General features: G+C 39.6%; 2 protein-coding genes across 2 annotated transcripts in view; one reads left to right on the top strand and one right to left on the bottom strand.

Annotated features, from left to right (window-relative positions):
• Positions 1-17911, top strand: part of LOC5567513 (peroxidase) — a 106168-nt gene that overhangs the window by 34233 nt on the left and 54024 nt on the right. The gene's annotated exons all lie outside the window — the stretch shown is intronic.
• Positions 12767-15959, bottom strand: LOC5567347. The gene is made up of 2 exons (XM_001657321.2): positions 13515-15959; positions 12767-13386 (listed from the first exon to the last, which is right to left on the bottom strand). Exons 1-2 carry the CDS (start codon positions 14445-14447, stop codon positions 12853-12855), a joined length of 1467 nt encoding a protein of 488 aa, XP_001657371.1. The 5' UTR covers positions 14448-15959; the 3' UTR covers positions 12767-12852.

Below are 17911 nucleotides of genomic sequence, written 5' to 3'. Positions count from 1 at the left end.
ACGTCTGTCCTGTAAAGGATGAAAAAGTTTGCACGCGCGAATTGCGGTGGCAATCATGAGTCAAACTTTTAGGATTGACCCCCCCACCCCCTCCCGTACCTACTTCAAGTAATATGTCTGCCACTGATTTTAATTTTCTAACTGAACAATTGAATTTAATGATTGATGCAATGTTCAAAACCACCACTATGACTGAAGCAGTTGGTGTAAAGTTTACTAATCAAATTGTTATTGGATTACGTTTTTCTAATGGATCCAAATAATAATTTAAATATTATTAATTCGAATGCTCGTTCTTTGAATGGTAAAGAGGACAAGCTGTTTAATTTTCTAACAGCTAATGACATGCATATAGCATATTTAAAACCTAGATCCAAACTAAAAAAGATCCTAACTTTTGTGTTTATCGTGATGATCGTCTTGATGGGGCATGTGTGGAAGTTGCTATCATCATTCATAGGCGTATAAAACATCAACTGTTTTCGTCATTTGAAACTAAAATTTTTGAAACTTTAGGTGTTTCTGTTGAAACACAGCTTGGTAAATATACTTTCATAGCTGCCTATTTGCCTTTTCAATACTCTGGACAGCAAGTTAATTTGCTCCAAACTGACTTGCGAAAATTGAATCGCAATAATTCAAATTGTTTTGTCGTTGGTGACTTTAATGCCAAACATCGGTCATGGAATAATTCTCAAAGTAATTCCAACAGCAGAATTTTATTTGATGAGTGCTCTTCATGATATTTCTCAATTCAATACCCTGAGCGCCCTACATGTTTTTCCTCTTCTAGAAATCCTTCTACGATTGATTTGGTTTTAACTGACTCTAATCATCTTTGTAGTCAACTGATTACTCATGCTGATTTTGATTCTGATCATGTCCCTGTTACGTTTCAAATAACCCATGAAGCGATTCTCAATCCTATTAGCTCCACTTTCAATTATTTTCGAGCCGACTGGAATATATATGAAACATTTATTGACTCTAATCTTGATGTTAATATTCCCTTACAAACAAAACTTGATATTGAAAATGCTCTTGAAACTTTAACAAATTCCATTGTTGAAGCCAGGAGCATTGCAATTCCAAAACGTGAAGTAAAATTTGAATCCGTGATTATAGACGATGATCTTAAACTCTTGATCCGTCTTTAGAACGTGAGGAGAAGGCAATTTCAACGCACTTGCGATCCTGCAGGATCTCCAGATAGAAATTAAGGGCCCTTACTCGACTGGAGTCACTGTAAACCAAAAATTTTGCTCGACTCGGCTCTGACACTCGAGTTTATCGGCAGTTGTCACTCTATGTGACTGGATTACTATGGGAGTCGACGGGTGACATCTGAAATATGCATGCTTACTTTGATCGACAATGACTACAGCCGAGTCACATAAATCCACTCGATTTACAAAATAGACCCCTAAGGGGTCTATTTTGTAAATCACGCAGATTCATGTGACTCGTCTGTAATCACTGACGATCAAAGTAAGCAGGCGTATTTCAGATGTCACCCGTCGACTTCCATAGTAATCTAGTCACATACAGTGACAACAGTCGAAAAACTCGAGTGACAGAGCCGTGTCGAGCAAATTTTTTGGTCGACAGTGACTTCAGTCGAGTCATTTTGATCGACTCGACTTATAAAATAGGGCCCTAAGGGGTCTATTTTGTAAATCGACCAACTTCGTGTGACTCTCCTACAATCACTGTCGATCAAACCAAGCATGCCTATTTCAGATGTCACTCATCGACTTCCATAGTAATCCAGTCACATAGAGTGACTACCGTCGAAAAACTCGAGTGACAGAGTCGTGACGAGTGAATTTTTTGGTCGACAGTGGCTCCTGTCGGGTCATTGTGATCGACTCGACTTATAAAATAGGCCCCTAAAACACGATTTTCTCAATTAAAGGTAGGTTTGCTACTGACAAGAAAAGGAATCGCCTATCTCGATGCGTGAAAAATTTCTTTTCAGAAATGGTTCAGAGAATCACATTTTTCTGATCGCAGTACGTAGTTCGGAAGAAATGTCATTTCAAAGGGGGCCCCCTGTAGGAAATTTCTTGAACCATTCAGTCAAGGAATTTCTTTACTTTTCTTGAACGAAACAGCATACTTAGCTTAAGAAACAAACATTTTGAAAATAAATATTCTCAATTGGATCCTGTCTTGGAAGGGATTTTTGTAAATAATCTAAAATTTTGAAAAAACCTCAAAAGCCAATACTGGCATTGAAATATGAAAACAAATTATTACAAACTAAATGCGAAAAAGCTCAAAAACTTGTTAGTCCTGCAGTCTTATGAACTATACACTAGCTTCCTCTATTGGGCCTCCAAATGCACTCGCTTCTTCCTTCCAATCCAGGATGATTCAAGATTCCCGATGTGCAGTCTGCAGACTGCGCTTTTTATTTTGCCATAGCCGAACAAAAGCACATTCACAACTCGGGAAACGCAAACGTTCGAACACATCTTGATTTAACTAGTTTTCACTAGTAATCCTTTATGAGAGAGATTCGCGGAAGCTGACATTTCTGTCAAAGTGTGAGCCAAACGAACATGCGTTATGTTTGTTTTGAACTTTTCTTGAGGAGTAATGTAATCCGCTTGAAATTATTTCGGTATAAGTAATTTTACATGAAGCAAAAAATGAAATATTTTTCTTTTCTCAATTTGTGTCATTGCGATTTTTAGTTGTTGTTTTTTTGGCTGTTTATTAGTTTGGGTATGTAGCTCAAAGAACTATAACGAAACAAAATACACTTTTTAGCAATGAGGAAGTCATGTCCGTGTTACAATATTATGCTCGACGCCTAGCAAAATCAGCACTGCTGGTCTGTTGCCAAATCATTCCATTTTACTTCCGCTTATCTCTCTATAAAGGATCACTAGTTTTCACCACACCATCACTTTTACAATGCAAAATATATTTCTTGAAATCATTCGCTGGTGGCGTAGCGCCACCATCCGTTTCAATTTCTCACCGGTCGAATTGAGAATAAGGGGTCTATTTTGTAAATCGAGCGGTTTCATGTGACTCGTCTGTAATCACTGTCGATCAAAGTAAGCATGCATATTTCAGATGTCACCCGTCGATTGCCATAGTAATCCATTCATATAGAGTGACAACTGTCGAAAAACTCGAGTGACAGAGCCGTGTCGAGCGATTTTTTTGGTCGACAGTGATTGCAGTCGAGTCATTTTGATCGACTCGACTTATAAAATAGGCCCCTAAATCGGAATCGAAGTAAAAGCGACAGAAAATTTCAAACGCGGCCACGCGCACCCACCGCTTGCTGCGATCCTTTTATAATTATCACGGTCGATACCTTTGTATGTAAACTCTATGTATCAACTTACTAACATAGAATCGAAACTTTGTCTTTGAGCAAGCTTTTGATCTTCAAACAAATATTCTAGCCAGTCATGTTGTATGTTGTACCAATATGGACTAGCAGAGAGACCTCTGCAGAGGATTCAAAATAAAATTTTGAAAATAATTCTAAAGCTTCCTCCCTGGTATAGTACAAATGAGTTACATAGAATATCAAATGTTGAAACACTGGAACAAATGTCAAATAAAATAATTATAATTTTAGAAAAAAAAAACCGTTGCAATCTTTTATTACCAAAATTAATGCAAGTAGATCATATCCTGATTGGGCTCATAACCCAAGACACCACATTGAACCTGGCTTGAAAAACTACGACGTTACATCGCAGCCCCATTTTGCATAAAATTGAATAATTGGGCCGGTGTGATAAAACTACGCCGCACAGTAGCCGCCTTGTGCCGACAACACGTCTGTGAATCAGCTGAGACTGGCTGGAGCTGTAGGCACATGTGCTCGCCGACCGATATGTTTCTCCGCTCGTTATCGAGCTGATCAGCTGATCATCGTTGCCCACCCCCCGGGGAGGCTGTAATTTCATTGACTTGTTTATAAGCACTTGCTAAACCCCAAGATGATTGATAGACCCCATACGGTAGTCGGGCCGAGCTGCCAAACAGTAGTGCCGGTTCAACGTCGCCCCGAGTATGTTACGACGATGACTACGACGACGACTATCCGCGGGAGTGATTTTGATCAGTTGTGTGATGGTAAGGTTTAATTGGCGATGATGGTGTGAAAATTGGACCGAAGATTGGTAACCTAGTGCAGACATAGTAACCAGCTACAGTAGAATTCCGTTTTTTGGAATGCTCCATTTTTGAAAACTCCTCGTATATACATTCACAGCATAGTTCTGCAATATGTACGGGAAATTTCCGTAATCCGACCGTTCCGAAGTCTGCTCTACATATCATTTCAGGCGAATGACGTAACAACATACAAATGATATTCTTTAAAATCATTTTTACAAAAGAAAATCGGAGAAAACTGAATTTTGGCATGGCTCCATTTTTGACATCTGATAATTTTTTGTAATTGTCAAAAACGAAACCCCTCTGTACTCACATGCGGCGATGGTGATGTACGTGGTCGTCGTCGTACCGGCTAGGATGATTACTGCAGATTATTGGTCTGGCAGTGACGTGACGTGACACAATCGCCGCATGTCATCGCTAGTGACAGGTGGTTGTCAATTTAGAGTCATGCGTGATTTGGCACATTTTTTGTCCGCATGCGATGCATTTGGAAAAGAATTGAATTACACTGCTTATGATCGACATTTATCGATTAGAGCAATTATGTTCAATTGATTGTAACAGTGTTGCCAATGTTCGGAAAATATCGAATTTCAAAAAGTGAATGACAGTGACCTACTATCACTGTGGTCCAGAACAGTCAAACGACATACGGTTACGAACAATTTGCACCTCATCGCGTATGAAATGGTCACAGAACATGAAGACTTCGAACGTAAAACGAACTTGTTGCACAGTGCAAGCCATCGGAAACGTCTAATTAAACGAGAAACTCGTAAAGAATTAATAGAAATGCATCCAGCCGTTCATTTTACGGATACGGTCTGCGAACGAAATCGGTAAAAACCCACATGGTCTGCGGGGTTTTATTAATTACCGCTCATAACATGTCGCGGAATTCCTCGGCATTCGAAGGGTCGGGTTTGAACGCGAGCCCTCAAGCTGTCGTCCCGTGATGATTGAGCAATCTCCAGGTCTAGGTTGCTATTCCGCGGTAGAAGCTAAGTGAGACCATCAACCATCAACTTGTTTGCGCTTAAGGGTGATATTTACATTGAAATTTTCTCACTCTACGGAATCGGCATGCTAAGGAAAGGTTAGCTGTTTTGTTCAAGCCCATGGCGATGGATGACTTGTCGAAGCTTGAACGCGAAGTGATGACAACGCGTTCTAGGGGATTTCTTCTAATTTGAAGCGCTTTTCCTGAGGGGTAATAGTGGAGCGAGTAGTTCGATACCGTAAAGCGGGGTAACTTTGATAATCCATGACTCCAGCTATAAATAGGAGGAAAATTTAACACTATTTTATAACTTTTTGTTATATTATCCTTAGTAATTAGGATATTGTAAAATCTATTTTGTCTCCCGAGTGGTTAGAGTCCACGGCTACAAAGCAAAGTTATGCTGAAGGTGTCTGGATTTGATTCCCGGTCTGTCCAGGACCTTTTGGCAAAGAAAGCTTTCAGTTAATATCAAAGGAAGTGCTCATTGAACACTAAGCTGAGAAGTGGGCTACCAAGAAAAAAAACAATTCTTCGTTAATCACTATCAGTTTAGATCTCGCAAATATTATAATCTCCTCCTCAAAGCCATTGGTAACCGAGTGTTTTTTTGTTTTTAAGCAAGTGGATGGGCCAAAATGAAAACCACTGGGAGATAGAGGAAGATGATTTCTTCAGCGTGGCATTGTTAAAAACTGTATAAATCCATTCGTTTGCTCAGTAACAACATGCAGGTACACACTTGGTTACCAATGGCTATTGGGGCGAGATCATAAATTAAGCGAGATTTTTTTTTTTTTCTGTGAATTATCGAGGTCTATTTTGTAAATCGATCAGATTCATGTGATTCTTCTGTAATAACTGTCGATCAAAGTAAACAGGCATATTTCAATGTAATAAGCAATTATTTAAAGCGTTGCAATATCAATCGCTCTGGGTGGCATTAAAATACATTACGTGCAAATAATCAATACCCCATAATTGGTACACTTTTTTGGCGAATACTAGGAATACTACTACCATAATTGCTGCAAAAACAATAATTTTTGGAACCAATTTATAGAAGCTTCAAGTCAATTTAACACTAAAACTGATTAATTCATTCGTTTCGCAAGGCTTCAGCTAGTAATCAACCTCAACAAGTCATGCTTACGTTTTAGAAGGGCGGTTAAAACCTGATTCTTATCCTAACTGTTTACTTATTGCGTCCATAATTGACTTAAAACTACAGTTGGCTCTCCACATCTCGATGTTCTACATCGCGTTATCTCTTCGTATGTCGATTTTTCTCTCCTTAAGCCGATATGATAAATACAAAGGGTTACTAGACTAAATTTTTGGGATGCAAAACAAATCAGGAACACTAACGTCTAATTATTTGTTATATTCCTAGTTACGGAGTGCTTTTCAATCTTGTATTCATTAAAAATCTGTTCATTGTCTCGATTTCTCCTGTCGATGGTTCCTTCGATATGAATTTGATCAACTAAGGGGTTTATTTCATAAGTCGAGTCGATCAGAATGACTCGACTGGAGTCACTGTCGACCTGGGGGATGCGAATTGAATATCAACAAGCAGCCAGGCTGCTGTCAATCTAAAATATTCGTAAAAATGATCGGAGTATGCCTGGTCATGATTTCGTCACGCTAAAAATTGATATACAATTTATGTAACACAGAGACCGCCAACTGCTAAAAAAAGGTAGAAATTGGTCCAAATTATGCATAAGTCTTTTACAACTGTTCTAAAATATATTTCTAACTTACAAACAGCCAGAAACTTTCTGATTAAGTTTATTTATTTGTTTTATTGTCTGCATTCAACTAATGAAGTTTTGTATGAAATATGTTAGGTGTGCGCTCTGAATGTGGTTTCCTGCGAAACAAGCAAACAAACAACGGTTAGCACTCGTGGAAAAGATTGTGTTCAATTCGAACGACAAAAATGTTCGAGTTCGCACCCCCTAGCTGTCGACCAAAAAATTCGCTAGACACGGCTCTGTCACTCGAGTTTCTCGACAATTGTCACTCTATATGTGACTAGATTACTATGGCAGTCGACGAGTGACATCTGAAATATGCCTGCTTGCTTTGATCGACAGTGATTACAGACGAGTCACATGAATCTGCTCGATTTACAAAATAGACCCCTAAGCAAGGGGTGGATCACTTCTGATGCATCTGATAAATTTGAATTATTTCATGCATTCAAATGCATTTAAATGCACACTTAGCAACTTCACATTCCATGGCATGCTCCAATGTTTATTTGCTATCCTAGTCTGAATGTCAAATTAATTTTCCCACAAGCTCTTCTGCTCGCCCAAGAAAAAAACGAAATTTCGTGCCTTAACCGATTATGACGATCCTTCGATCTGATTGACATAGGACTGACCCGCCTAGGATTCACAGTTCGGAACACTCAAAAAACCGTACTTTTTGCCGGCTGTGGAATGGACGCTTCTCACCAGCTTCTGGCACTCTTCGAATTCATTGAAGCGTCGGAAATTAGCATTTTGGGCTTCACTTTTCTATGTGCAATATTTATAATCCTTCGTCCGCTAATGACCAGAGTTTGATATCCAGTACCGCTATCTTCCGTCAGTCTGTAAGTTAGACCACGTAGTGACAGGGTACCCAGAAGCGAATTTTATGGTGAGAGTTGTGGTCTTGAAGACAAGGTCTGTTATTCGATGACCCACACACTTTTTAACCCCTTTACATAAACTTGTGTCCCTAAATCCAAACGTTGCAATGATTCGACGTTCCGGTGAAGAAATATTCATCCTGTATGAAGGAGAAGAACATCAACCTTAGGAGGTTATAGTTCATTTCCTGTCCCCAAGATCCCTGAACAACATTAAAGGAAATAAAACAAGTCATTAGGACAAACAGTTTCATATTTGTTTCATTCTGTTATCCTAATTTAAGAATGTATGCGCATTTCTATTTGCCACCAGTAAGTCGAAGTCTGTAAGTTTATCGGGAAGTAAATTCTGAGAGTTCTGACTAATCCAGATTTGTTCACAGGAGTTGAAACAATGTATCGTACTGCTTGTCATGGCCGGACGCTTCAAAAGGCGGACAGTGGCCTTTTTATTCTTGCAGTCGATCACCATTTCCCCTCTGTGCATCTACCATATCCATAGATCGTTATTAAAATCCTTAGAAAATCAGATGCCTAATGACTCCAAGGTCTAGAAATGGCACCAATTAGGCTTCTAAGTTTAATTTATTTTGTCGCATCAATCTTGATCTTGATCTAAAACGAATAAAATGTGTGATTAATCGAATAAAATGAGTGTGGAGGTAGACAGTTTTGAAATTACCACGATGACGCGTTGCTATAGCACGATACAATGGTATGGTCCATGGCTATGTTGATAAATTTATAGAAAAAATGCATTTAATGCAAATTGATGTGCATTAGATGTGCATCGAACAAGTGATCCACCCCTTGCCCCTAAGTAAAGAAATGCCTTTTACGTGTATTTTTACATTTATGGTACAATTTTGAGTAAAGTAATTATCTGCAAAGTACTGCCATCTGGTGAATAAATAAATACGCGTTAACATACATGGAACCAACGCTAATATTTCCATTCGAATTGCAGACCACCCACGTGCAATCAAATCAGCAACAGCAATCACCCGTAGCTACTAATTATACCGTTGGTTGACTCAACATTTTGACGACCAATCAAGTGCAGAATTTCCCAGTGGCACCTGCCAAACACCTTCTCTCTAAAAAAGGAGTGCTTTCTTGGGCCCATACCATGATCGTTATCGACGACGTCTACACCATAGCAGAGTAAGTACTACGCAGGTGGCACTGATCGCTATCGGCGTAGCGCAAGTTCTCCGGTTGGGGTTTGCGCCTATCGACGTATCTTAGTATCTGCGTCTGTTAGACCCCTGAAGGAGACCACACACGACTTTTCCTCCACTTGGAAAAAGGCTCATTTTCATCAAATTTAGGTTATCTGGCGCGATACACCTCCAAAAGCGTTGACAGGTGCCGTTGATGAAAGGTTGGCAATGATCATCAGAAGCATTTCAATTATTTCAATAATTAGGGCCTCGCGCCAGCACGCCAGGTGACAGTGTGGCAAGAGCCTAATGAGCGGTTCACAGACAGATTGACTGACAAGTGCTATAGTTTGTGATTTGAGGCATCTTGATTACAATGATGTTGCAATGACTTTTCGACGCTAGTAAAAGGTGCGAAGTATGCCTTTAGCCAACTTCTGTAATGAATGTATACCTTTTTATACCCTAGACGATTTGAGTTAATCCACAGATTTTTTCTAAAATAAATCTATCGATTGTTTCATAAACCCCAAGTATATTAGCAAGATATAAAATTTAGGTAATGAATCTTTGAGCTGTTTAGTGGAATAGCTATACTGCCGTGAACCGCAAGTCAGTCCCATCTGCATTTTCGTCAAAATTGAGTTGAGTTCAGTTTTTAGCACATCTTCCAATGCTCTTTCAGCTGCACTAATGAAATAATATGATTTGTTCGGAAAAATTCATAAAAAAAACAGCAAGCCAAATTGTCCCACAATGAAAATTAGTTTTGATCATCTTTATATTTTTCTCGGAAAGATATCGTAGTGAAAAGCAAGTTGTGAAAGTTTCATTGAGATTTGAACATGTTCCAATCCTCTGGAATTTTTTGAATATTCGTATGGAAAACGAGTTTGAATACTTCACAGCCCATTTTCTCAATGCCTACTTTTTGCAAATGGGACTGATTTGCGATTCACGGCAGTATAAGTAAATATAAACCAAATTCAGTACTAAGGCATTTAATACTACTAGAGTTTGTATTCCTTGACAGATACGCATATTTCGACCTCAACTGTAAGACCGTCTTCAGTGTCATGTACTAGACTCTAAATAATTCAATAAAATTATTCACTATCTATGTTCTTCATCCACTAATGTTTTATTTTATTTTTGCAGGTATGACGTTAAGCCCTTCGCCATTCCACTGACAATCATCTCACAGGTATTATCAAAAGTCAGACACTAATAAGCGAAAATCACGACAGTACCACAAAAATTAAGTAAATCATAATGGATCAAAATTTAGCAAAGGAATTCTGACGATAACCACAAATTTCCTCCTTGTCAAATTGAATAATAGCCATGTAATAACCAATGCACCCAACTGCACTTTTCCCTAAACGACCAAACCAAAGCACACGCAAAACTCAGTTAACAGGGCAGCTCCATTGAACCAATTGGTAAATGCCAATAAAATTCCTGTGCCAACTGTTACAGTGGAATGTCCATTCCAATTAACTTCAAAACTGAACGCCAAACTCGCGTGGACTGAGATAGATGCAGATGATTGCGCGTTATGCAACCGACAGGTCGCCCATCCGGAGCGGTGAAACGAAAAAGGGAAATGAATATGCAATAGGGTGGCCGATAATGATCAACCTACGAAAACCTTCAGTCAGAATTCCCAAATTTGCTCAATAGGACCCCCAGAAACTACTGTGAAAGTTTGAGCGAATTCCGCCAACTCTACACACTTAAATTATTTTACGGATTCCTGTAAAATCTCAACAGCTGAACAGTTCGGTGAAATAAATAAACGGAGTATGGTAAATTTTTACAGTATTCGGTAAAAAATCACCGAAATCCGTTAAATTCCGACGAAATACGGTGTTTTATTTCACCGAACTGTTCAGCTGTTGAGATTACGGTGAAATTCACCGTAGTGTGTTTAGTTCGTAAAAAGGGTTTGACGAACTAAAATTTTATATGAAAAAATCAACCAAATGTATGGTAAAAACGATTCCAAACATGTTTTCAACCATATATGGTGCTGTAGGGGTACAAACAGGCATTACAATCTCATCTGATCACTTTGATCATCTTCGGATGGTGAAAGATATTATCAGCAATCCAAGAGCGCTTTGATATGATTCCATATCTCTATCAGATGATGATCTTGAAGCTTGTTCGGTGACATATGGGCATATTTCTGTTTTAAATTAGATTAAAATGCTATGCTGAATAATTTAGATCCGTTGATGAAACGCTGAAGTTGGAAGTGATAAATTATGGAAAATAGTGCTGAAACTGATTGAACTTTGATTGAATTATGATTTTAAATTATTCTAATGATTCCTTGTATTTTGCAAAGTCGGGATTTTTCTACCTACGAGGTACGGTTGGAACAAAAAAGTATTACAGAAACAAATCCTCGGTGGAAAATTGTATAACAGAACAATTAGTAACTCTGAAACTCATGCCAAATGAAATTAAAGCTTCTCCCACCACCACCGTACCTGCTAGATGAATATTGCTTGGGCCAGAAGATTCATCAGGAATTCCTGAATTCCCCTTCAACAAGAAATGCGTTCAGTTTCATGGGAAAATATCAGTTGTTTTATCTAAACTTTTATAACATGTGACGTGATTTATAGACAAATTTTATCTGCTTAGGTGCAAGTATGTATGTATTACGAAGGAAACTTTTATTTCATTTTATATAGAAGATCTTATTTTTCACAATCCAGATCCATCCTTTTATATTTTCTTCATTACTCGAGAAAGATTTTTGCTCAAGTATTCCCTGATCCTAATGCTTAAAAGTTGCGTTTGTGGTCTTCGAAGGAAATACGAACACATTATGTGCGTGGCCGCAATAGAATCCATCCAAACCTATTAAAATATAAAAATAGGAAATTTGATTTCCTCAAGGAACGAATTATCTACTTATCTTCAGATAATTTTCACTTCTATTAGGTCAGAAAATACCCGGACCTGACAGCCGGGCTGTTTCGAATCTTTCTGATGCACGGATTGCTCAGATGATAAGATTTCATCTTGAAACCTAGGACAGGACGTGACAGCTCAACGAAAACTGCCCCGTTGTTTTTCAGTCTATAACCTTGACGATACTAAATCCAGTGTTACCAGTATCCTTTTGAAGCAAATCTTGTGAACAAATTTAAATATCAAAACTCATAATTTGATTGTTTCTTGCACGGTTAATTCATTTAGTACAACAGAGAATGCTATATTTTTAAAAAATCAGGGTTAAATTCAAAACTAGCGACATTTTCAGAGAGAATTGACATAATTAGCATTATATTAATTACAATAAAGTATTTTTTATGCATTTTTGCATTGAAGGAGCCCATGCTTTGAAGTTGAGTTCGAATATAAATAGATTTGAAACAAAAAGATTTCATGAAAACTTTCCAAACTTTTGTTAAAAATTCTAATTTATGAACTAGCAACACGGCCGGGCTAGCAACAAAGTGCCCTGTTGCAATTCAACTCAACGTTGTGAAAGTAGGCCTTTGCCAAAACGACCAATGGGAAGTGGTCATTTTTGACAGGCAATTGGTTTCGTTTTTGTACTTTGACCAGTCACGTCTTGTCTTAGCTTGAAACAAGAGAGTCAAAGATGAAGATCAAAATTCGATCAAAGAGCTCCAAGATAATATCCTAAGATTTGATCCGTATCTTGCTCAGAAGATCGAAAGATGAGATTAATTGCAATGGCTGGGTACAAATGACTAATTTTGGAGGGTGTAGCTAAGGATTTCTACAGTTTGATTATTCTCATACAAAAATGGGAAGTTCCGATCAGATGCAATTTTACAATATGAACTTTAATAAGCTGGCTTTTGAACCGTTTGGACAATCAATAGTGCTTCCTTTTCCCGCTACTTTTTCTTAGCGCCCTTCTTACCAGCAGTGGCCTTCTTTTTGGACTTCTTGGGTTCTTCCGCTTGCGGAGCCTTAAAATCTTCAAACTCGGACTCGATCACCTGAACGCCCCGAGTTTCCTTCGGCCTCTTTTCGTACATGGGTCCTTTCGGGGTCCGAAGCTCCAGCTCGATCTGATTGGCGGCACCCTCGGACCGGGTTGTCTTGTTCTTGCCCAACTTGAGCACGAAAACGTCCACGTTCGGATCGTGCCAGCCTTTCTTGCAGATTTCGATCCCACACGGATGGACGGTCGGGGGTTCCTCCGGATCGCGAGTTTGCATGCAAATCGATCTAGTTTGATCCGGCCGTTTGCGGTAATCTTCCGCACAGATCGGACGCTTCTGTTTGCACATCAGGAAATCAGCTGACCATTGCCGGGCGGGGTACTTCAGGTTGCCCCGGATGACCGGAAGCCGACAGGCGTTCTCCTCGCGTTGGACGTAGTTTTCTTCTAGGGCGTAGACTCCTTCCGGGAGTTTCAGCGACGTCTGTAAGAAATTTGTAAGATTTATGAGGGGGAGTTAATTTAGTTCTTAAACTGTCAAACAAAAGGGAAAAATAGGAGAAGGGGTGTTTGTGATGCATTTGGTCGGATGATCCCTTCATGAAAGCTTACCCAGCATCCTTTAGTGCAGTTGTTGTCCTGTTCATCGTCCAACATGACCTTTATTTCCGAGTTTTTCTCAACCCGAATGGAAATCGCATTCCCGTTCATTTCGGCCGTGTATTCATCGTATGGCGAGCAAATTTCTTCCCGACTAGAAACCGATGCCGGCGGAGTCGCCGGAAGTGACACCAAACTCGGTTTCTCGCAATCCCCACAAAGAACCGGATGTGGATGTGCCACTTCATCGAACGCCACGCATTTCATGAACTGCTCTTCGCCTTCTTGGTCAGTCACTTTGAAGCACGTTACTCCCGGTTGATCATCCTTAGCGCCGAGCTTGATCTTCTGAGTGATCCTGGTTCCGAGGCACGAGATCCGAACGGTCACAATGACACAACCCCGCACAACCTCCTTATCATCCTGCAACGGATACAGCGATCGAATCGTCTCCGAAACTGGGAAATTCTTCTTCGATATCGAATCATCCGATAAGGCCGTTCCAATCGAGGCCTCCGAACTGCGCCTCTCATTGACGTTATCAAAATTCTTCGCCAGGTTGTTAAGCATTTCATTGGCAGGCTCCGCCCACTTCCCGAGAACCTTTTTGCCCCCATCTTTACCCCTTTCAAGGGCGGAGATTTCGAAGCTCAACTCCTGCTCCCGCAAACCGTCCACGTTCAGCGTGAACATGCAGTTTTCGCCCAACTTGGACGTGCTTTCGTCCAGCTGTGACCCGAAGTCCTTCTCGCACACTTCGCAGCGAGCCAGATTGGCCAGCTGGAAGCGGATGCAACGTTCCGGGCAGGTCCCGGTGGATTCGGTTTCGTCAGCTTGCTCGGCGGAGTGCTGCTGGGGGTCTTCGGTGCCTTCCAACTGTTCGGCCGAAAACATTTGCAAATCTTCCACGATGAGCTCTACCATGAATATCCGGTTAGGCGACATTTTTTTCGAAGGGGTGCTTCAGAGCAAATGTAGAATTTAGAATTTTGGAAATGTGAATTTGGAACGAAAAAGGGGAATTTGGACTTGATGCTGTCTCAAAAGATGCTAAAATAATGTCATAGTTTTGCAGCGCCTACTTGCTCAGACTTGATCTCTATACCTGTTACTTGTTCTGATGTCCTAGGTTCAGATCTAGAACGTTCAGATCTTGAGACCTAAAGATTTGATTACACAGTGCGTTAAATGCACGAGCATTTGTGCAAGCTGTCCTGCACAGGGCTCCAGAAGTACCTTCAGTAATTCCTCAAGAAATTATGCCTGGAGTTTCTCTTGACATTCTTCCAAAGATTTCTCCAAGCAATATTCCAGGGATTCCTCAAGAAAAATCTCAGGGATGTACAGGACTGCAGATCTACAAGCGCAACCAGGGTCCTTTTGTGGTTTATAAACATCATTTATAGCTGTTACAACAGAATGTTGTGTCAAATTTTGAGCTTCTGGTTGTAACTGAAACTACTTTAAATACAGATCATCACATCTTTTGGCCTAAATAGTAATCGTTTGCATTCTAGCTAACCTATACACAACGCAGGCTAATGGGATAAGGTTCTACAGAGCTTTGTGGCCAACGACCATTTAAGATTATCCAAGACAGATTCAGATCCACTTGCGTAACCGGCGAACAGTGGTTTATTAATACGGCTCACAGCTCTGAAGTTTTAAGTCCAACGACTGATAAAAGTTATCTAATAAATTCAATAAGATCAGGTCTTCAGTTCTTCAACCGTAACCAGTGAACTATCTGCGTTTAATTAATCCAATTCGTACTCACAAGGTTCACATTTCATTCGCAATTCTGAAAACCGATACTCAAATTGGGAGAATAAACCTTACTCATTGAAATAAGCAAATTTCTTGGTTATGCTAGTAGTTCTGAAGCCCGAGAACATGGTGGATGTCAAAACTTAGTAGATCATGAGTTAGTAAATCTGTGTGAGTCTTGATGTGAGCATAAAACTCATACATTTTCCTTCCGTAAGGTCCATCCAAAATTGTTTTGTAGACCTGGTCTACAGCACGCAATACTTAGTACAAATTGATTTCTTTTACGTAGAAGTACCCCCTGGAAACCCATAGAATCGCAAGAATTCGCTTTCAATTAGACGCAGACTATGATCCAGTTGACACGTCACACAACAAGGTAGAAGAATATGTGAAGACCTTCATTCTGAGCAGCCCAAGGAAGATGTGATGATCTCCTGAACTGAATTTTACATCCATGAGTCTTTACTATGGACCGATGCACGATTTCACTAATTTGACGTTTGAGCGGTGCCGAATTCACGGGTTGCCATGGTCCCATAAATAACACATGGCATATGGTCATAGGTCCATACTACTATACTACTTTCAAATAACATCAAGCATTCATTCATTGCGCTGGTAGACTCGTAGACCTATATTGCCGAGTGTTTTGGATGTTAAAGCATAAAGTGACTTCAAAACTTCATGCTGTTTATATCTGAACATGCATTAGAGGGATTAATCTAAAGATTACTCATTATGGTTGTAAATCTAAAACCTCGAATTTCAGAATTCTTGTATAATCAAGGATGCCTATAGATCTAAAAACCTATGGTGTCCCGAGATGAAAAAAAAATCTCGTTAAGGAAGATAAAAAAAAGCGAAAAGTGCGCTATCCAAATCTTGGGATTTTAACACTCCTTAAACTAACATTGCAATAAATTGAATCAGCATTACTGCACGACACTGTTTACCTTAGATCATAATGACCCCAGTTGCGAAACTATAATAATAGACCCCACACAAATACGTACCCCGTGGCACACTGAACTAAAATCTGTTAGCCATGCACGGCCATTTCTCCACTATTCAAATTTCTTTCATAGCATGAAGTCCACCGGATTGCCAAACACTTAGCACAAAGTATATAGCATTGCTACCCACCAGTGTAGAGGGGCTGGACTTCAACGCCCACTCGCATGCTCCCCTTAAATGCCATAATTACAAATGGTCCCCCATTCATGCTTGCTTTTGCAACGCCACCCTCGCTCTCCCCACCCCCATTCATCATACGATTGCTCTTTGGCTAATTGGAACTTAATTTTCAATCGCCCACGATGGATCGTTTGCCATACAATTTCTGATTGATTCGGTTGAGAAACATTCCCGGTGCGATGTAGGTATGTACACTGAATCTGCGCTTTACGAAATCTTTTTTTACGTGAATCCAATGTCACTACAATGAATTAAATTTCAGGAAATTTAGATAAATCTCGATTACTTTTTCAAATCGACGTAAGTAACTTCCATACGGTTTTGAGAAAATTAGTTCATAAGAATCACAACCTGTCTTCTAAAACTTTTAAAATAAATCACCTTTTTAACATTTTTTCGACGTGTACATTGCTTAAATTTTGCATACAATGAGCTCGCGTTCAAAAACTATGGAGTTCCTATTATTTCACACAAGAATTTTATGACAAAATGTTAAGCCGTTTTGTTCAGTTACTTGCGACGTTTTTCTACCAGTGTAAAATCGACTCAAGTAGTGTTTTGTTTTGATTCGTGGTTAAGTCACTTTGTCTCTCCATACAGCGGGGCGGCGAAAGTAGTGGTTCGGTTGCGAAAGTTGAAAATCTTACTTTCGTCGTTTTGTAAATCCGGAAATTAAACGTTCTAAAAGTGAAAAATTGAGTTGGTTCAGAGCGAAACGTGTAGAATTTCATCTGCGAAACACGTAGGATCGATAAAGTAAGTTTGTATACGTTTTTGACTTGAGTCTATATAAATAAGTTTTCGAGAAATGTAAAACCATTAATATGAAACTGCTTACGTTTGTAGATCATAAGGCCTCTATTCCAATGAGTCCTTGGAGGACTAAAATATCACTTCAAATCAATGCATAACTCCGTTGAATTATATGAACTGTTAAGGGACTGTGCCATTATTAAAAACTATCAGTAGATCACTGGTTACGCTTGTAGATCTTGAGTTCAATGAATTTCTTGGAGGATCTAAAATATCCGTATAGATCTATCCAATACACGGTTCACTTACATATATGCAGGTTAAGAAGCTATGGCATGATTGAACACCATCAATATACTACTTCTTACACTTGTTGGTCGTAAGGCTTATATTAAGTCCTTGGAGGACCAAGAATATCGGCACATATCAATACTGTGCCCAAAAAAATATCAATAAAGCTCTGCACTGGTTCCGCTGGTAGATCCAACCATTTCAATCAATGAACCCCCGATCTAGTTCGTAAATTAAGGATCCAGTGTACGTTGACCGCCCCACACGTCAGGGGGTTCTCCCGCGGTGAATATCGAAGCTGACTCAACTCAACAAGCCAGCGAGCAGAGCTTGAGCTTGCAGATGAGGCATAAATTAATTGAATTACGCATTCCGGGTCCGGGTGACGGGCAGCGGAATCT

Source organism: Aedes aegypti, chromosome 3, assembly GCF_002204515.2.
Source record: "Aedes aegypti strain LVP_AGWG chromosome 3, AaegL5.0 Primary Assembly, whole genome shotgun sequence".
Taxonomy (NCBI): Eukaryota; Metazoa; Arthropoda; class Insecta; order Diptera; family Culicidae; genus Aedes; species Aedes aegypti.
Note: the sequence above shows the minus strand (reverse complement) of the source record. Positions and strands in the feature narration are given on the sequence as shown.